Genomic DNA, 23,064 nt, shown 5'->3' with positions numbered 1-23,064 from the left:
AGTTAGATAGTTGGCCTGCTATAGTTTTTGTACCAGAACTCAGGAACCTCAAACCATACCTTAGCTTATTGTAATGTACCTACTGAAGATGAACTCCTCAGCTATAACATCAATTGGACTCTAGAGGACCACTTTAAGGACAGTTTCTTTAAATGCAATAAGGTAAGTGTACATTGTTTGTATATGTATACTACCTCCAGTCTTCCAAATAACAACACCCTATGAAATCGTCTGTATCTGTACTCAGCCCATGGCTGTATCTAAATTATTTACTATCAGCCAAGTAATCTTACAAGGAGAAGGAAAGTATCTATAAAATATGAAGTTAATTCATGTAATTATATGCCCAATAAAACTTGCTTACAAAGTTGAAGACAACATGTGCAGGTGAGGATGACTCTGAACTGTTTGTGTGGATAGAGGTATATAGTATATTATCAGACCGCTCATAGTCATCCCTGTAATCCACTCATTACAGATAACCAAGGGTTACATTACCAGATCTGCCTGATAGTATAGGGATTGCCCAAGAATTTTGGTAGGATCTACCACCAATTTTTTACAATGGGATGGAGGGCGGAGGTAATTCCAAGGAATAATTGTGAGCCAAACAAGCAATTGGACCAAATTTAATATGCAAGGCCCACCAAAAACTCACCTAACGTTCCCAAACACTAACTTTACAAACATGTTGATCAAGAATGGGATGTTTCTACCAGAAGTATTTCTGTTTCTCGAAGCAACAAGAGATCATAAATCCAACATAGCCAATCCTTATTTCCTTCCAACATCTACTATAGGGTAAAAGTAAAGGGACCCTATAAACATAAGCATTACATATGAGAATATCTGCAGATGTTGCCAAAATTGGTTGTATCTGCCATGTGTCTGAAGGTCCCATGCACATTAAAACATCAGTCGGACCCTTGTAGCTTATGGCTACGCACTTGCTCTTGCTTTTGTACATGGCCTATTAAAATTAATCATACTTTTGGTTGGATTTAACCAAATATTTTTTGGACTTTAATGAAGAGGAGGCGCAATAGAACAAAACTCTAAAGATAAGTAAAATCCCACCATTGTAGTGATACTGAGCTCCATCGCCCCCCAGCATGAGCTATTCTCCAGGCAGCAGAGCATGAAGAATTCTGCAAATAAACAAGACTTATATCTTGGGTTTCTTAGCCATCCAATCAGATACATATAACAATCCTATACATACATATATTGCCTTTTAACAGATAACATTGGTGTCTATCTCTCAAAATATAAAGATCCATAGGCAGGGTCTCCAACCTTACCAAGCAACCAGTCTCAACAATTGTATAACAATAGACAAGAATTATACAAGTCGTACCTTGACCTGCTTGGTATTGTTCATTCAAGTAGATATCTCACTATAAAGTTTATTGCTTATTAATAGGACTGGTGATAAATGTATACTAACTGCTGGGACCCCCACCAATCACTAGAACGAGATTTTTTAGCCCCCTGAGGAGCATAGTGAGAAAGAGTTTGAATTCTGTGGTCTCACACGCATCTTGCCACTCCATTCAATGTGAATGGGGCTGAACACAACAGATGACAGTATGACAGTATGACAGACAATGGATAAAACGGCCACATATGTGACCACCCCTATAATTTAGTTGTGCAGTGAAGAGGAATCAGGCACTTAAGACCTCCATTGGTGAAGGACACAGAGAACATGTATGTGTCCCCTAAAGATGGGAATGGTCTTTTTTTTTTAAACATACCTTTACTTAATCACATAAAGTGTTAACAATAGTCAAGAGAAACCAAGAAACAAAATTTAAAAAATAGGAGACCCCCAAATTCCCACATCCTATCCAAGGGCACGGGTGAAAGACACAAAAGACATAACTAACCTATCATCCAATATCCAGCATGTATTTTTTTAAAAAATAGAATCAAATGTCAAAATAAGGAATATTATATTGAATATAATAGAAAAATAAAAATATACCAAAACGTAGGCATCCCCTTGGTATCCACTTGCCAACCACCATTGTCTAGTTGCCACTTTCAGTCCAACAGCGATCACATCCCCATACAAGGCTACCACTGTTATTTATTTTCCATTAGATCGGAAAATTGCTGATTTATCACTGAGATAACATCATATGGATTGTGTAATAACAACATGAAAAAACTTCAATGGGTTTTCCTATTTATTTAGGTCAAGCTTGTTCCCGATACATTGTATTCAATCTTTAGGATCTCCTCCAACATTTCATGAATGGCAACATGGAGGTTGCATATCTGTCACAGTGTAAGGTAACATGACATTTTAGCAGAATTTTGTCATGAAAACTATAATGTAACTTTATCTGCTACAAAGACACTTATGTAAATCCTGTGTGAGTATCCGAATCCACATGATCATTAATAGTCACTGTAATTATGAGATTATCAATGCGTCATCAACAAAGGGAATTGCCTCTGGCTGTCTTATAGATATAGGTTAAAGGGGAAGCATGGAGGACTGTGCCAGGAGAAGAGCTGGTGAATGCATTACATGGCTTCCCTGCCGGAGGAGTCACTGGAATAGCTCACACAAAATGTGTGATGTTTTCCATGATGGAACATTTCTAAAAGTTTCTGTACAGTCCATAGTAAGGTCCTGGAAATAAACACTGGGTAGGTGATACATACTAGATCAATGTGTAGAGGTGTAACACCATGTGCTATATATAATACAGGGGGCCCTCAGACTCTAAAGACCCACTAGCGAATGCTACATCTGCACCCCCTATAGCTACACTTCTGTCAAAGTACCCAAACAGAGATTGCCAAAATGGAGACCCCAATTTCCACCAATTGTGAGACTTCATCCACAAGAAGTTTTACTGGTGCGGCCATTAGCACCCTGCCACTCCATTTATGTCTATGGAAACAGCCAAGCACAGCACTCAGGTGTTTACGTCACTACCACAGATGTTGAATGGACCAACAGAACAAATGCTCAATTGCCATGCCATTCAAACTCCTCCTAGATACATCAGGGGTCCACCATTTTGGTGATCAGAGGGGGTCCTAGTGGTTTGACTTTCAACAATTTAGCATTTATCACTTATCCGTGCATAGGTCATAAATGTTTGTGAAGGGTATATCCCTTTAAGAAAATCTGCCCTTTAAATATGGATATCGCTAAAAGTCACAGTACTGCATTGGAAAACACTAAATAGTTCCTTTCTAGCTCTAACATCCTTCATCAGTCGTCGCTCCACTGGTTTCAACATAGTTGGAATTTTCTCTCTAGCCCCCACCATTCCTGAGCAATCCATGTTATTTTCAACACCCAATATGCTAATTAATCTATCTACTGTCAAGTGGGTGGTCCTAGGTTAGAGTAGATGTCTTGACAATACTGAGCTAAATTAGCACATGTGGTGCAGAGAGTAACAGAAACTGTGCTGCGCTCGAATAAGTGGTGTGACTCTTATTGTAGATTCTGGCGGTAGTGAAAGGTGCCCTTTAAGGGTCTCACTGAAGATACGATGCGGTAAAATGAACTGAGTTTTATATGATGACATCATCAGATATCACACACTTTATTGCAAAGTCAATAGGTGCTGTGGAGGGGCACCAGCTATAAAAGTGGCTTTATATGAAGAGATATGGTGATTCCCTTAAAAACTTCCAAGTTCTCCATAATTACATCCTGGAATTCCCCGCTATTTTCACACATTATGATTCCTAAGAACCACATAGACACAATTCTGCCTCGATTTAGAAAACTCTTTAATATGATCTCTCCATAATGATATACGTTTGCTAATTCCTACTATCCGGGGTGTTATCCACAATATTCTTTATTGTGATACATAGCTTTACTGCAGACTTTCGTAAGATTTTTGCCTTGACTGTAGATACAGACACAGGAATGAAGGGACATATTTTAACTGCATATGGTATTTGAGTCAGGACAAAGGCCCAAGGCACTCTCTGCACTCACTGTGCTGTCTTTCTGACACCTCCCCTACCCAAGTTCAGGTGTAACACCTTCCCTATGTGTATGCTCATTTTTCTTACGTTTATATAATATTAACAATGCTACTATACAGTAGATAGAGGTCCCTGCTAGGCAATGTACTGAAGTCTTATTTACATATAGAAATCCTTAAATGTCCACTCTGGCTACTAAGCCTATTAATAGAATGCCCCATGCCAATTCGTTACAGGTTTTCTTGGCATCATATTGACTACAAACAGTATTACAATAGAAGACAACACTTCTATAGATGAAACTACTGACATCATGGCATCCACTACGGACAATATATGTGATGTCATAGCTTATCTCCTCCGACTCTCCACACAGCATGTCTACAATACTCTCCCATAGACATCAATGAGTCAGTTCCAGACTGTTGTTGCACAACAGAAATATGTTAATGAGGCTAAAGTACAATGGGGGGGGGGGTGCCAGAACCTCTGTATGTCACACTTCATTGCAGAGCCCTTGGAGGGTCTGATATGAACCCATTGACCGTGTGCCTCAATTCCCTATATAAACACCCATTCCTGGAAATGGTTCACCTATTGAACTATCGAAAGGTATGATGGTGCTCAATATAACGTCCCCTACAATAAATCTGTGGCTGGTCTGATATTCAGTTCCCTGCTTTAAGGTCAGGTCAGTGGGGTCTGGCAGCTGAGACCCTCATCTTTCTTTGATAATATTCACATCCATGAGTAGTTTGATGAACTATGGTCATGTTTCTCTCCATTAAAATACAGAAGAATTAGAAAACTTCAATGGGTAGAAATGGTGTATGTCTGATCAGTCTTAGGCCTGTTGCAGACGACGGTGCTGCAACCAGCTGACCGTGAATTAAAGGCATGGGCTGCACACGGGGGACACGTAGATGTCCCCGCGTGCCGCCCCTGCATATGCTGTACTTCTGCGGCTCCTTTAATTAAATGAATAGGAGTCACAGAAGCACAGGATGCAAAATTGGACAGGAATAGGACCTGTCCTATCTGATGCGGACTGTCGACCCGCACACAGAACCATGAAATTCATGGTCATGAGAACAGGCCCGTAGAAAAGAATGGGTCAGTGTGCTATCCATGAAATACATGGATAACACTGACCCACACCATGGTCATCTGCAAGGGGCCTTAAATGGCAATCAGAGACCAAAACCAAGATCAGTTCCTTGTTGAGATCAGTTGATTCCCAGTTGCTAGATCCACTACCAAGCTTGAACCTTATAACTTGTCTTGAGAGCTGTGGTAAAATCCCTGTACATACATTACAACTACATACAAAATGAGAAACTGCAAAGACTGTTGTTACAAATGGGCTTCATATTTGGGATCCCAAAGGTCTTCCTGCAGTAGTAGGGCCCAATATGCAACCACATGGCACTAAATATCACCCCTGTTCCAACTTATGTATTTTGGAAATTTAATGCACAGAGACCCCAAACACAACACACAGAGTCACAGTGAACCTCATTTATATGACGATACAATGAACGGCACCCTTACACATAAATGAATGGCACGCTTTCCTATGTGAGGCCCCCAGTGATCTAATATCAATGGCATCTTTAATTGGGTAATGTTTACTCCCACATGGGATCCCAGTGACAAGAGACACTACAGCTGTCACTTTTGTAAGGAGATGTCTCAACTAATGGAGAGAAGGATCCCCGACTCTTAACGTGCAGCAACCAGCCATGAAGCCATGAGAACATTGCCCTGTGTGTTTGAAGTGTATTTTCACGAGAAAGGGTTAAACCACGGCAGAGACAATTAACCACTTCTAATATCTATGTCACCTCTTGACGCCAGCCTTAAGACAATGTGTGTCTGTGTGTATCTCCTTTGGAGCGTCTGTCTGTCTGTGTGTAGGCGCTAGGTCTGTTTGTGTTTGTGAGCGTAATGAGAATTAGTTGTAGGTAAGTCTACTAGCTGGCGGACCTGATGGTAGGAAGCGTGATGTTTACCTAGGATGTTAAGGCTGGATGGAAATGTAGTCACTTTGCCAAAAGACATTAGATATATCAGTCGGATCTTGGCAGTATTGGTGGCATGTGCTGACATGACCCACGTCTATGGAGGCTGTCGGACCCTTGCCCAATGGCCTGTGTCAGGGGACGCATGAATCGGACATGTCAGATTCTTACTAGTTTTACTTTCAGTCTATTTGTTCCCATGAGATGAACAGCATCAGGAGTTTTGGCAGCTGCTCATTTCCCTGTCCCCGTCAGTGCTATCACTTTAATGCATTGCCATCTCGATTTCATGATGACTGTATTAATAATAATAATCTTCACTGGGCCAGTCTTATAAGTTTTATACCAGAAAACACACAGTGTTTTCACAGTGTCGAGCCCACACTGGTACCCCGGTACCAGTGTGGGCTCGACACTGTGAAAACACTGTGTGTTTTCTGGTATAAAACTTATAAGACTGGCCCAGTGAAGATTATCATTATTAATACAGTCATTGATGTGAACCATTGATGTGCAGTGAAAACCGCAGTTCCCGGGGCCTTAGTGGTAGACCCCGGTCTACCACTAAGGCCCCGGGAACTGCGGTTTTCACTGCACATCAATGCCGCTTGTATTTTCAATAATTTAGCCTCCTGATGATCCACTAAGGTGGTGAAACGCGTAGAGGAATAAGACAGTGTTACTAACTAGTAAATAGGATCTGCACTCCTAGCTTCTATATGTAGGCAGGCTGCAAAGTACGGCTGAAAGTAATAGATCAGTGGAAGCAGTGCTAGAGGGTGGCTGACCGGTATACACAATACCCCTCAGCCATTTAGCCTCATAAGTGATCAGCCAGTAGCTACATTGTTGCCCAAACTTTAGCTAAATGTATTTGAGTGCAGATAGCGGTTGACACAACTCTTTAAACTGCTAGTGGTATAGGGATAAAGAGACTTGGACATACAGACAGATGTGTACCAAGGTTGAAATCATTGCCACAATGCAGCAATCTGTAGAGGATGTGTGCCTCATTGTTTAGGCTTCATTTATTTTGATTACAAACGATAAATTTAGTTGGACTGAATACATTAGAGAATCCAACTAGTGGAGTTGATTTATGTGTGGACAAGAGAGTGTATGTTTTTAAGTGTTATTATTAAAAGTTATGTTTTAGTTATTTATTAGTTGAGAGTCCGCTGTGTATGTGTGGATATCAACGTGCCCAGTCCGTTTGTTCTCAAGGGATATAAGCTGCCGCCAAAGGTATGTGGTACCAACTAGTACTAGTACTAAAAGCACTAGTAATAGTTATAGTATCACTACTATACTACGGTATACTATACTAGTAGTAGTTAGAGTATCACTATTATACTAGTAGTAGTTATATTATCACTATTATACTAGCAGTAGTTATAGTATCATTATTATGCTAGTAGTAGTTATAGCATCACTATTATACTAGTGATAGTTATATTATCACTATTATACTAGTAGTAGTTATAGCATCACTATTTTACTAGTAGTAGTTAGAGCATCACTATTATACTAGTAGTAGTTATATTATCACTATTATACTAGTAGTAGTTATAGTATCACTATTATACTAGCAGTAGTTATAGTATCATTATTATACTAGTAGTAGTTATAGCATCACTATTATACTAGTGATAGTTATAGTATCACTATTATACTAGTAGTAGTTATAGCATCACTATTTTACTAGTAGTAGTTAGAGCATCACTATTATACTAGTGATAGTTATATTATCACTATTATACTAGTAGTAGTTATAGCATCACTATTATACTAGTAGTAGTTAGAGCATCACTATTATACTAATAGTAGTTAGAGTATCATTATTATACTAGTAGTAGTTATAGCATCACTATTTTACTAGCAGTAGTTATAGTATCACTATTATACTAGTAGTAGTTAGAGCATCACTATTATACTAGTAGTAGTTATAGCATCACTATTTTACTAGTAGTAGTTAGAGCATCACTATTATACTAGTAGTAGTTAGAGTATCATTATTATACTAGTAGTAGTTATAGCATCACTATTTTACTAGTAGTAGTTATAGTATCACTATTATACTAGTAGTAGTTAGAGCATCACTATTTTACTAGTAGTAGTTAGAGCATCACTATTATACTAGTAGTAGTTAGAGTATCATTATTATACTAGTAGTAGTTATATTATCACTATTATACTAGTAGTAGTTAGAGTATCACTATTATACTAGTGGTAGTTATATTATCACTATTATACTAGTAGTAGTTATATTATCACTATTATACTAGTGGTAATTAATGTATCATTGTTATACTAGTGGTAGTTATAGTATCATTATTATACTAGTGCTAGTTATATTATCACTGTTATACTAGTAGTAGTTATAGTATCCTTATTATACTATATTGGTAGAAGTTATAGTATTAATATTATACTATACTAGCAGTAGCCTGGTATCACTACTATTTCTGTCCCATACTATGCTGTACTCGTAGTATTTATTGTATCACTACTATACCTATGTATAGTACATTATACTATGCTATACTAATAGTACCTGTTCAAAGTGCATCCCCTCTCGGGCAATTATGGGATGGGAAGAACAGATGTATAGCTATCGGCCAACAGATATGTAAATTGTTTGGCCAGCTTTGGTTAATGAAGACCGTCTTCCATTAAGGGACAGCATTTATTGGCAGGGGGCTATGAGGAATATCTCTGCCCATTTACCACTTGGGTAGCCCACTGAGATCAGTAGGAACTATGTTATAATTTCCTCACGGTGGCACTACAGAGAAATAAAACACTTTTTGCCTCCCCCTAGGAGGTACCAACTGCAGGACACCCTTGATGATATTATTGTTGGGAGACCCTTGTAATAAAAAGGGATTTCCAAAGCAAACAACCCTTCCAGGCTGGCTATAGATGGGAGACAACTGTCAGCTCGCGTCAGCTGTGTCTATGCTCAGCTCTAACCAATCCATTTGCTTTTTATTATATAATGAAAACCTACAGAACTCCAATTTACTTCCTCTTGTTTTAGGATTATTATTGCCTATTATGAAATGTATTGCACACAATGAAGGGTGTGCCTATAAAACCAGAATTCCCTTTGTTGCAAAAGTGTATAGTTGGGAACTCCATTGCTGATAGATTTCACTATGGCTGTACTGTAATCTTGTCAATGTAACTGCTTGGAATATTTCACCCTTTATAATGCAGTCAGGCATGAGACGGGACTGGTATGGTATAGTTATGGTACTATATGTATAATTATTACTCTTAGTAATAGTTGTAGTCGTTATAGTATCAATATTATTATAATAGTAGTTATAGTATCACTATTATACTAGTAGTAGTTATGGTATAATTTACTAGAGACAGTTATAGTATCACTATTATACTAGTAGTAGTTAGTGTATCAGTATTATACTAGTAGTAGTTATAGTATCACTATTATACTAGTAGTAGTTATAGTATAATATACTACAGACAGTTATAGTATCACTATTATACTAGTAGTAGTTATAGTATCACTATTATACTAGTAGTAGTTATGGTATAATATACTACAGACAGTTATAGTATCACTATTATAATAGTAGTAGTTATAGTATCACTATTATACTAGTAGTAGTTATAGTATCACTATTATACTAATAGTAGTTATGGTATAATATACTACAGACAGTTATAGTATCACTATTATACTAGCAGTAGTTATGGTATAATTTAATAGAGACAGTTATAGTATCACTATTATACTAGTAGTAGTTATGGTATCACTATTACACTGTACTAGCAGTAGTCTGGTACCACTACTATTTCTGTACTATATTATGTTATACTAGTAGTATTTATAGTATCACTACTATACTTATCTATAGTACATTATACCATACTATACTAGTAGTAATTATAGTATCAATTTTATACTATATTAGTAGTAGTTATAATATCACTATTTTTCTATACGAGTACTAGTTATAGTATCACTACTATACTAAACTATACTATACTAGTACTTGTTATCGTAATATTACTATACTACACCATACTAAAATATACTAGTAGCAGTTATAGTATCACTTCTATAAAATATTCTACCTTATAATTATTGTATCACTATTATTCTACACCAAACTATACTATATTATATGAGTAGAAGTTATAGTGTTACTACTATACTAGCAGTAGTTATGGTGTAATATACTACAGGCAGTTATAGTAACACTACTATAATATACTAGTAGTAGTTATGTTGTAATATACTACAGGCAGTTATAGTAACACTACTATAATATACTAGTAGTAGTTATGGTGGAATATACTACAGGAAGTTATAGTATCATTACTATAATATACTAGTAGTAGTTATGGTGGAATATACTACAAGAAGTTATAGTATCACTACTATAATATACTAGTAGTAGTTATGGTGTAATATACTACAGGGAGTTATAGTAACACTACTATAATATACTAGTAGCAGTTATGGTGGAATATACTACAGGCAGTTATATTAACAGTGTTAATATAACTGCCTGTAGTATATTCCACCATAACTACTACTAGTGTATTATAGTAGTATTACTAGAACTGCCTGTAGTATATTACACCATAACTACTACTAGTGTAGTATAGTAGTGTTAATTTAACACTACTATACTACACTAGTAGTAGTTATGGTGGAATATACTACAGGCAGTTATAGTATCACTACTATAATATATTAGTAGTTATATTACCACTACTATTACTATACTACTAGTAGTTATAATGTCATTACTATATTATGCTACTATACCTAGACTACAAGTTATAGTACCCCTACTACTACCCAGATCTATTGACGTCTCTCTTTTATGTTTTACGTATTGGCACTTAGTCCACTTGCTACCATATTTTGCCTACTAATTATATGTTGTATTATTTTGCTTTGTTACCTTGAGGGTCAGTATTTCTGAAAGTAGCCAAATCTTTCCCCCAATGTAGGAGGCCAATGTACTGTTCAAGTATTGCTGTAACATGACTAGGCAATGTTTTCTTCTATTATTTCTTTAGCTTTTTTATTCTTTTTGTTATTTTTTTAAACATCATTTTTATGATGTTCAAGATTAGGGACTCTGGCGGGCCTGACGTGAAGCTTAGGGACCACGTGAGGCCTACCAGAACTGCATCTGCGGCCTTATTATGGCTGTTGAAATCTCGTACCCTCATCCTATGAGTCACTGACAGGTGTTCCATATATAAATGAGCCATTTCATTTTGTAAGTAGTGGTCATGTAAACTATTAGGGTAATGTAGGGTAGGGTATTTGTTCGCTTGTAAGGCTGACCTAATATAGGAGGGCTATTATGTGTTATGTGCTTATGTGTATGGTGCATGTGGTTCGCGTTGTGTGCTTTTACACATATGTTCTCTTTGCTGGAAGCGATTTCAAACAAATAGTTTAGTGTTGACACAGAGGAGAGTGTGTAGGTGTGCGAAGAGTTAAGTCCATGTGGTCTTTTTTATTGATAATGTCTATGTGGCGAGCCGGGCCCACACTCTTATTACACTGACACTGATAATCACATCTTAATGGCAGCCGCCATCATTTTTAATATTTCAGGTAATTACTATTGTTCTCCATTGTCTTTTCTATCATAGTTGTTCATTTAGAAACCACAGAAGAATAAATCTCCAGATTAAACAATGTATCTCTACTTTACAACAGGTTAGGCGAAGATTATAGACACTCATTAAATATTTTACTACCTTCTACTTATTTATCTTACAGAGAAGATTACCGACAGTAGACAATAGAAAAATACTAATTTTTTTAAACATATATTTATATTTACAGTATTACATTTTTTATGAATATTTTTAATTACTTTATTTAATCTTCAAATTATTCAAATATATTTATGAATAAATAAATAATTATGGATAAACCATCCCTAGGTTGGTTAGTTAGGACATAGTTTTCCCGGAAATTTATTTGTAGGATTAAAAGTTTCAATAAAAATTAAAAAAAAATAAAAATAAAGGATTAAATATCAATAGTCTGAGCAGTTAAATACTTGCCTCGAAATACTTAGTCTTAGCGAGGGCCATGTATTGGGTACCACAAAAAAGGGATTTTAGCGCTAAATTGATGCAAGGAAAAATGACTTCTCTGTGCGTCTGTTTATTAAACCTGCATTTTCTCATGCCGCACCTTCTCAGAAAACATCTGAAGACAGATTTTTGGCGCACGCAAGATTGCTGTGCTCCATGTACAGATGGGTCAGATCAACTTCATTCCAAAATATGCGCCCCCCAAAAAAAACGTGTTGAAAATGCGTCAAGGTCATCCGCCAGCATCTCTCTGGTGAGCGATTATGGTCAAAGCTAAACGAGTACTGAGTCTTAAGAAAAGTATTTGACACTACATAAATATCTCATGGTAAACAATCTTCTAATAGGAAGGTAAACTCTACAGTTTACCCCAGGAATATAAATGGTGGTAGTATTAGGCCCGTATGGGGTGCATGTGATACAAGTAACAGACATATGTCACAGCAAATCTTACACATCTTATCCTACTAAATGCAGAAAAGTTTCCCATTATAAGTATCATTTTTTCTTAATAGGATAATAAGATCCTTACGCAGGACGAGGCCTTACTTACACTACATAGCCCTCTGCTGGGGCGGGCCTAGGACTGCCTGTTTATTGGACTAAACTGAGACTTGGGACACCTGGTAATTTTACTCATCCACTAACATTGTATCAAAAATAAAATATTTCCCTTCATGTTGATTTTTTTTTTCTTATTTTAGGCATTTATTATTATTATTATTATTATTATTATTATTATTATTATTATTATTACATTTTACTAAACCTTTCCTTTGTACATACAATGAAACTTAAAACATGGCAACATAAAATAATCATTCAGTTTCAAGTTTATGGCCAGATATTACGATTTTTTGAAAGCATGCCCAAAAAAACCAAAAATATATATACTGTATATATTAAATAAATAATAAAAAATAAATTGCAGCATCTTACTATAGTATTACAATTGTTCTAGTTAGCATTGTGATTACTAAACATCATTGTGAAGTGAACCCATTAGATGTAGATTTTATATATAAGTATATCCTTAGTATAATATTTATTTTATGGAGTTTTTATTTATTGTCATATCAGTATTTTTATATCCTTAATATAATATAGTTTTTATTTCTTATAATTTAGAATGTTGTATTTATGAATTATTTATTTAGTATTGGAATATTAATTATTCCATATAACCTAACACTCCTAACAAGTGTGATAGTATGATATCCTATATCATACTGTTACTGCAGAGGCTATAGTCCATGAGATTAATTGGATTTTAGAAATATAGTGTATGTATAGTAAACCTTTACTAATAAGCAAGGATTCCTAGGGAGAAGCCACATATCGCCTTACCCTATGACAAATATTATAGAAAATTATGGAATTTTTAATGAAGGAGGTTGTGAGTGCTGTAGTAGAATAGGAGATGTGGAGCAGAAAACTTCCCAAGCTGCAAGTCATCCTGTATTGAAAATTACATACAGATTCTGCGGCCTGGAGTCTGATTATTTTTATTACTGCCTACATAATCCCTCGACCACTGATACAGATTGATATAAAAAAAAATTGGCTGAGCCTGGAATGTCTTTATCATTACTATCAATGAAAACAATATAAAGTCTGGGTACAACTGCACTACGCATGATGTATGTATGCTGAGTATGTGTGTACAGAAGATGTTTGGTTGTGTGTGTGTTTGTGTACAGTATGGTATATCGGTATGTGCATGTGTGTGTCTGTGTATCCAAGTCTATATCTCTGTGTATTTCTGTATATGTGTATGGATGTAGGTATAGGTATGCTTCTGTGTCTACATAAGTATATATCTGTATATATAGGTGTGTGTGTTCTCCATATGTGTGTTGATATGTGTACGTATTCATATATATATATATATATATATATATATATATATATATATATATATATGATAAGATATTCCTTTAATAGTCCCACAATGGGGAAATTTCAGTACATATATATATATATATATATATATATATATATATATATGTATCCAGGTATACATATATATATATATATATATGTATACCTGGATATATAGGAATGTGTGTATGTGTGTAGATATATTTCGGAGTGTGTGTGAGTGAATATTTCTGCATATCTGTGTGGCTGTATATGTAGGTATGAGTATACAGTATATCTATCTGTGTGTCTAAACAAGTATATATCTGCATATGTAGGATGATGTGTGTACATACATACATTACAATTATAATACATTAATAATTTTTGCAACTACTTCAGTACACATAAAGTCTTGACTCAATAAAAAAAAATATATAATGCGGTTATAAATAAGTGACATGATAGACTAATATGTACCTGCAGAAGGTGCTGAATGTAATTTGTATATGTACAATTGTGCACACTTTACAATGTATTCCTTATAGCCCATAAACCTAACTGGGCAGGGCCCCAGCCTGATACATCTAGTTTACCCTGCATTTCCTCTGGTATGGTATTATTTGTATGCCGCATTGGCTTTATGTGTGTGTTCTTGCAAATGAGTCACATGGAAGTTTTTGTTTTACAATGTACAGCGCTATGCCAGACGATGGAGCTATATACTATAAAATCATAGTAATATACAGAACAAGAAGGCCATACATAAAATAAATGCATTCGTCTATCTGTTTTGAACAGGTCTATAAGAAGATAGATAGAGATATAGAGAGAGCTATAGATAGCTGGATAGATAGATAGATAGATAGATAGATAGATAGATAGATAGATGATAGATAGATAGATAGATAGATAGATAGATAGATAGAACCATTATAAAAAGAAGAAGAAAATTACAATAACAGCAACAGAGTTGAAATGTAGACATTGTCAGTGTCCCTTGATGTGTCACCAATTCTTACAAAATACACATGAAATAGAGACATAAACAGGCAGATCGATCGATGGATGGATGGATAGATAGATAGATAGATAGATAGATAGATAGATAGATAATCTGAATATTTTGTGCCATTACAGAACAGCAAGAGAATTGCAATGCCAACATCTTGCATATCCCTTTATGCTTCACCAAATCTTACAAGACATTGTCAACCACATCAGGGGAAGCAACAAGTATTCTATCAGAATTAGAAATAAATGCCTACAATAAACTTCCAAGAATGAGACTTAAGGCTTCTTCCCATATATCTTGCCATTAAGGCCTGGTAGTGACGGTTCATGGTGACAGCCCCACAGCAGGTCCCCATGTCCAGTCACACCAGGTGCTGTGATACAACAATACTTTACAAGGAGATATCTCTCTTAATTGCCAGTAAGCATGAATACCTCAACAGGGTCCCACTTGTCCTAAACGGGGGACAATGCTTAACCCATCCCCTGCCAGCCAGAGCTGAAATGTACACTTAGCAGCTAAACAGCTACCACACTAAGAATGGCAATAATATCATGTACTATAGGATATCAATAGACAGATGTAGCAGAGCTGAGATAGACAAGTGTAATAGACTAAAACCATAATTCACAGTGCAGTGTATTATTTGTGGCTTTACATAGCAATACAGGTAAGTAAATCAGAATTCAATCACAAAGCACAGATGAGGCATACCCAATGACAAAGGCGGCTTTAATGATAATATAATCTAAAATATTATAAAAAAAATATAATAGAATAATAATAACAATAATAATAATAATAATAATAATAATCTAAAAATATTATTATTATTATTATTATTATTTATATGAATATATATAATAGAATACAATATAATTATTTCAATGTAATAAAATATAGTTTGATAAAATATGATATAAGAAAATGTAATAAAACTTTGCACAATGTCAAGAGCGATGATGATACTATTCTAACAAAGATTAATATTATTTCATATCATTTTATATCCTATTGTGTCTAGTTAGTTTAATCTATAGAAAAATACATTGTCACACACTGACCATGTCACACCTTAATACGCTATTGCTATATTTAGTTACTATGACAAAAAGGGAAACATTTTCATATAATAATAATTAATAATTATTTGCAAAAAAATATATTAAAAATGAAAATCAAAATCTATATTTTTAGAACAAGCAGATTTCCTTTCTGTGCCCTGACTAGAAACCTATTATCCTGCTAATTTGTCCCATTTTGCAAATAATTAGATGTTTGTCCTAATAACAAAAATGGGATCATATTAATTGTTACATTTCATAGGGTCCAAGTAAAGAAAAGAAATGAATCCAGGTCCCCAAGCAGTTGTTAGCTGGAGAATGGCTGCAGTCAGCAGTATGTGGGCTATAAGTCTGGGTCCAGGTTACCAGGGAGAAGACTTTCATGCTGTAGGTTGCTAGGAATGGCTATAGGCCTGTATGGGAGCTGCCTGACAAAGACTGATGCAAAGCAATAGATGTTTCTCTTTGTGTCTATGCAGACTTCTAGCAGAGACTTATTATGTCTGAGTGATTGAAGTAGCTGTGTGCACCCCACTACACAAAGAGCCTCTAAATTCTCCTGACAAGCATGGAGAGCACATTGAAGAGACCCTCACCCCCCACCACCCCTCTCTCATCATGTTTGGGTTACTACCCGACTACGACACTGTACAGTAACCCGATAGTGGCCAAACCCAAATAAAAGCTGAAGAGGAATTTGCAGAGTCTCAGGCGCAAAGGGTTAAACTGGTGTCCTGCCCTGCGGAGCCCTGACTAGTAATAGACACCCATTTACACACGCACATTCCTGGCAAAAAAAGTCGCACTTGTGTCGCAAGTGTAAAAGTCGCAAAAATTTAGAAGAAATCCAAATATATCGCAATGGAAAACCTACAAGTGAGGATCAGTCCCGGCGACATTTTACAAAGTGAGATGAATTTCTATAGCAAAAGATTATAATGTCGTAAAATAGACGGAAAATGTAATGTACAGGGGGATAAGTGTCAAGTCACACTACAAGTCACAGAAGTCTGTCATATTTACCGGGGGCAGTATAGGAGCCAGGGCACAGCAAAGCCGCGTGCGGTAATTAGGCGTTATATATTATTAAGAGGGACACAACTACAATAAATACGGTAATTAGCTCCATGATTGGGCCGGGGATAGGAATATTATATCATAGAGAAAGCAATGGCTTGTAGTCCCCAGATACTAGAATATATACATTATATATATATATATATATATATATTATACACTGCAGGGCCGAATACCGAGACATAGCCAGGACAAAAGAGGCCTCAGCTAGTCACTGGATCTTATAGGAAAATGTACAGATTTACAACTATGGGAAAAATATATCTGGAGATATAGTCATCACTACAATATTATTATGTACCCCGGTCCTTCCAAATAATACTGCAATCTCTGTATAATAGTACTATGCATAATCTGTAATCTCTGTATAATAGTACTATACATAATCTGCATAATAGTACTAGACATAATCTGTATAATAGTACCATACATAATCTGCAATCTCTGTATAATAGTACTGTACATAATCTGTATAATAGTACTATATATAATCTGTATAATCGTACTATACATAATCTGCAATCTCTGTATAATAGTACTAGACATAATCTGTATCATAGCATATAATGCATAATCATATTTAATATATTATATCCTACATCACGTATAAACCTTAATAGATAGATACATAGGCAATATACGTAAATCATATATCTATTTATATTCTGCATATACATATTATGATTAATATATATATATATATATATATATAACACAAATATAATATATAAAACAAAAGATGGAATGAATATATATATATATATATATATATATATATATATATATATATATATATATATATATATATATAATCCATCCATACTAGATCAGAACTAACCCCTCCTAGCATGCTATACATGAGGATTACAATAGTTCTGATTCCATGGATATGACTTCCTATGTTAATACCAGATCTTTTCCTTGTACAAGACGGATCTTATTTTTCTTCTCCTTATACTTGTGTGGTTACAGGATTATTTAATGAGCAAACAATGGCAGAGCAGGTGTGATCACATTATTATTATCACCATGATTTCCTTCCAAAGGTAACATTGTTCTGATCATACTAACCCTTAGATCCAATGTATAGAGTGCAATTCAATCTATCTATCTATCTATCTATCTATCTATCTATCTATCTATCCATCCATCCATCCATCTCCTATCTACATCTCATATATGTACATATGCTAAGACACTTCCAGCCTACTTTTAGTTTGCAGGTGAACAAATAAGTGTATATGGATGATTCACCTCCATAGAACAATGGCCAGTGTTTATCTGGGAGATCAGGCTCCTTCCCTATCATTGCCATGAGCTAGGTTGCCCTCAGTAAGCAGAGGTAGCCAACAGATCACATGACTAGTTAATGCACTTGCTTGTGTTATTCCATATGACATGTGAATAAATAGAGATCTAGATATAGGTAGAGAAGTGATGATACTTTACTGCCTCTGCATAGTGATGGGATCAGGAGAGACTTCTGTGCTCAGTGAAGGAAAGTCAAGTGGAAAGTATATAAAAGGCTGGTAAATATAGTCATGTGTAGAAATATGGGCAAATTATGAGGCTTGAATAAGGTTTTATGTCTGGGGCAGGTAATGACACAGTGTATAAATAGGGGAATAGTTTTATCATGTAGGTATATATGGGCAGGCCGGATTGGAATTGTATATAAGGACATAAACCAATATGGATGGAGAGTTGTTGTACTTTTTAAAAATATCACTAAGTATATACATATTTATGTATATATGCTATGGCACAGAATGTACGGTATATATGGGCAGAGAATTATTTGGTTATAGCACAGTATGTACAGTATGTATGGGCAGAGAGATTTCGTTATAGTACAGTATGTACAGTATACATGAGCACAGTATTATATGGCTATAGCACAGTATATATGGGCAAAGTGTTATATGGTTATTGCACACTATGCAGAGTATATATGGGCAGAGAGGTCCTTACTGTTGGTAGTCCTGCTTGCAGAAGAGCTTTCTGTCCCGGAAGTAGCAGCTGGTGGTGAGAGGCTGCTGACACACTGTACACTGCAAACACTCCTCATGCCAGGAGGATTCATTGACTCTCATCAGAAAGCGGTCTGAGATGGGTCTCTGGCAGCCCTCACATACTGCCTGGTGCTGGCACTCTGAGCCTGGGGGGCACAAAACACATCATTACAATTTTGTAATAGTCACTATGTATGGATATATATATATATATATATATATATATATATATATATATATATATATATATATATATATATTATATGTGTCTATGTGTGTACATATTCACATGGTGATACAATAAAAGAGATATACACATATGGGCTATCAATATATAAAGCATATGATGATGATCACAGACATGATGAAAAAAATACCCATGTCAATTATTCTGGGTTACATTTTCAACACATAGCATATATTATGTAGATACTGCACAAATGTAAAAAAATATGAGTCCAAATATTATTTCATAGGTCACAGATAGATATAAGCACACCGAATACATATTATAAGTTCACATGATGGGCACAGAAGATTGTAAACCTGTGATCAAAGCGAATCAAGTGCATCGTGCACATCATATTAATACATCAACATTATAAAACTGAGTAAATATCCCCACACTGCACACACATCACATGCTATATGTGTGGGTAATAATCAGAATATTACACGCTGGGGATAAGGAGATATATAATGTATATATCACATACTAGTACATGATGGTGATGAGGGTCACTGCACACATGTAAGGTAAAAATAATGGCAGATGTCTAGTACACTTATTACTATAAATAGATAGATGATAGATGATAGATAGATAGATAGATAGATAGATAGATAGATAGATATGAGATATAAATAGATGATAGCTATAGGTAGATAGATAGTCAGATAATTCATTTACTCGCAGATAGTGAGCACTTTAACCACAAGTGATTAAATTCTTTTAGTCTTCTTGTGTGTGTGTGTTATATATATATATATATATATATATATATATATATATATACATACTATATGTGTATATATATATATATATATATATATATATATATATATATATATACAAAAAATGTAATTAAACGTGTACATCTTGTTACTTTTCCGGGAATAAATTCATATTTGCACCTATATGGGAGTATATAACAGAACATATAAACCTATCTCTATCCCCAGGCCTTTACTATATATTACAGAGCCTCTCACTGATTATTACACATTCCTGTATATCATTTATGTTACACTATATAGATACATTTCTATGATCTGCAAATCCTACACTGTATACTGAGCCCGAATCCACTACAAATATATCATATAATACCCCTGCCACTGTGATATCAATACATTGGAGGGCACAAGGGTGTCAATTATTATTCATGTAGCAAATCTGTTTCTTTACTAATCTTTACAAGAATTGTAATGGCAACTTTAGCCCTAAACTTCAGACTTCAGAAATGATTAATACTTTCAAAGTGGAATCCTGTATACGATATACATAGAGTACAATACATGACTGAATGCTAATTTACAATAATAAATATATATATATATATATATATATATATATATATATATATATATGTATATATATATATATATATTAGAATGATAAGATAGATATTAATACGATAGATAGATAGATAGATAGATAGATAGATAGATAGATATGAAAGCCAATGCCACTACTTGGTGTATAGTTACTCCTATCATACTAAACTACATCCACTACCAATACTGTACATTACATATTTATTATATTATCACGTTATATACTATATTATATATATATACTTTGCTGTCACCAGTACTATGCAGCACATGACTGACACTTGTAGACGTGTTATTTATGATAATATATTGTATATTAATACATTGTATTCTAAGTAGAAGTAGTGATAGCACTAATAGTAGTATAAGTAGTTGTAGTAGTAATAGTATTATTAGTAGTGATCTTTGCATTGCCAGTATATAGTATCCTAGTGTAATATATACTTATTTTTGTGCTTTTCTACATTTCTATCCTCTTTTTCTCTACAGATGTAGCAGAGCTGAATTTCCTTTTCTGAGTTGTCTTCCTGACTTAATTCTCTGCAGATTAGGTAACAACTAGAGATTACAAACCGATATGATCACAACCAGCTCACCCAAATAACACCCTCAGCACTGCTACATCTTTACTCTATTACCCTGGATAGTATATATATATATATATATATATATATATATATATATATATATATATATATATAGTGCCAAAGCTGGAACCTGTACATGAGCCCCAGTCATAGTTGTAATATAATGATGCATCAGATATCCTAATGTCACTTCCTGATCTCATGTTGGGCAGATTTTAGGGTCTGCCAGGGCAGGGGGTTTATACCCACTGTATAATATTAGAAGCAGTAGTAAACTTCTGCACAGTCTATAGAGGACAAGCACTTACCCAGCAATACTCCTAGCGTGGCAGTGCCAGCCCTGAGTGGGTGATCTTCCATTTTAATATTGTCCAGCATCTTGGCACAGTCACTCTGCCCCCTGTTAAAGCACCTCTCCAAGGACTCAGGACCTGTTGCTATATCCATGAGGATGGTGATGATGATGATGATACTTCAAGCAGCAAAATAAGAATAATACTAGTAAGAGAGTCAACTTGACAATAAGTTCAACGAGCCTGGAAGGAGAAGTTTCCTTGTCCCAGATCCTGCATGGATGGATGGAGGGTGTTCAGATGATCATGACTGAAGAAGAAGAAGGATCCACAGGAGCTGCATACACAACACAAAGAGGGGGGCAGATGGGATCACCTGCCTGTGTACAGAGGGAGAGGGGGGAGAGATCCAAGGGTGCAGGGGGTAGAGTGAGAGGTTATGGGGTGAGTGGCAGAAGTGCTCTCTAAAAGCCAGGGTGGAAGGGGAGGGGGTGACAGATCCCAGGGAAGAGCCTGTGTAGGATGTCCAGAGAGAGACAGCCTGAGCCTGTGTGCCATGCACAGTCCTGCAGAGCAGCATACAGCAGGGATTGCTCAGCGGATGGATACTCCACCCAGTCACCTCCTCTCTCTCACTCTTTCTACAAACTTGCTGACATTTGAACTCTATTGTGTATCCCTCCGCGCTGGTGATGCGGCTCCTTCTGCTCATGAAGTAGTGCCAGACTTCTCAGTCCTATCCCTTCCCAATAACTTCACAAGGGGGAGGGGGTAAGGGGTAGGGGGAGCAAACCCTTATTCCTGGATTCTAATGCCCCCCTTTTCTTTTTTTTTCTGCCAAGGAATTAAAAAAGGGCAGGTTATAATTAAAAATAAAGAGTCCTGACACCTGAGTCAATATAGCCAAGGTGCCCAGCCTGTTTCTTTATGGCTGAAATGAGGTATTTTATGTAGCTGATAAATGTTCTTATGGACACCTGCGAATATGGGGTATGTAGCCATGACTGCTTCATTCTTTTATATTGTATCCATGTAGTAAATACTATATATATATATATATATATATATATATATATATATATATATATATCAGTGGGTATGGGGGAGGGATAGGGGTTAGTTAAGGGGCAAAGGGGCAGGCTCTGTATGCCAAATACAGCCTGCAAAAATAGAATGTATCAGTCTATCTATGTATATATCCATGTATGTGAAGTATATATCTCATTTATCAATCTCTATATCTACACTGTCCATTCATCTATTCTATCAATGTATCTACAGTAAATATGTTTCTATCTTTCTATAGTGTATATCCAATCTATCCATAACAATGTATCCGACTACTCACTCTATCTTTCTTTCTTTCTTTCTTTCTTTCTTTCTTTCTTTCTTTCTTTCTTTCTTTCTGTTTATCTATCTGTTATCTATCATCTATCTATCTTTCTGTTGATATATCTATCAATTATCTATCATCTATATTTCTGTTGATCTATCTATCTATCTATCC

At 35.5% G+C, this 23,064-nt stretch overlaps 1 protein-coding gene across 1 annotated transcript in view; it reads right to left on the bottom strand.

Moving 5' to 3' along the window:
- LMX1B (LIM homeobox transcription factor 1 beta) overlaps positions 1 to 22,160 on the bottom strand; it is a 125,581-nt gene extending 103,421 nt beyond the window's left edge. The window contains exons 1-2 of the mRNA XM_075260202.1: positions 21,573 to 22,160; positions 19,080 to 19,266 (exon numbers count right to left, since the gene is read on the bottom strand). Of these exons, the coding sequence (XP_075116303.1) occupies positions 19,080 to 19,266; positions 21,573 to 21,711 (326 nt within the window). The 5' untranslated portion in view covers positions 21,712 to 22,160. The remainder of the gene's footprint in view (positions 1 to 19,079; positions 19,267 to 21,572) is intronic.
- Positions 22,161 to 23,064: the final 904 nt, after the last annotated feature.

The sequence above is a fragment of the Leptodactylus fuscus genome, chromosome 11, assembly GCF_031893055.1.
Source record: "Leptodactylus fuscus isolate aLepFus1 chromosome 11, aLepFus1.hap2, whole genome shotgun sequence".
NCBI classification, from domain to species: domain Eukaryota; kingdom Metazoa; phylum Chordata; class Amphibia; order Anura; family Leptodactylidae; genus Leptodactylus; species Leptodactylus fuscus.
This window is presented reverse-complemented; position numbering and strand designations above follow the sequence as displayed.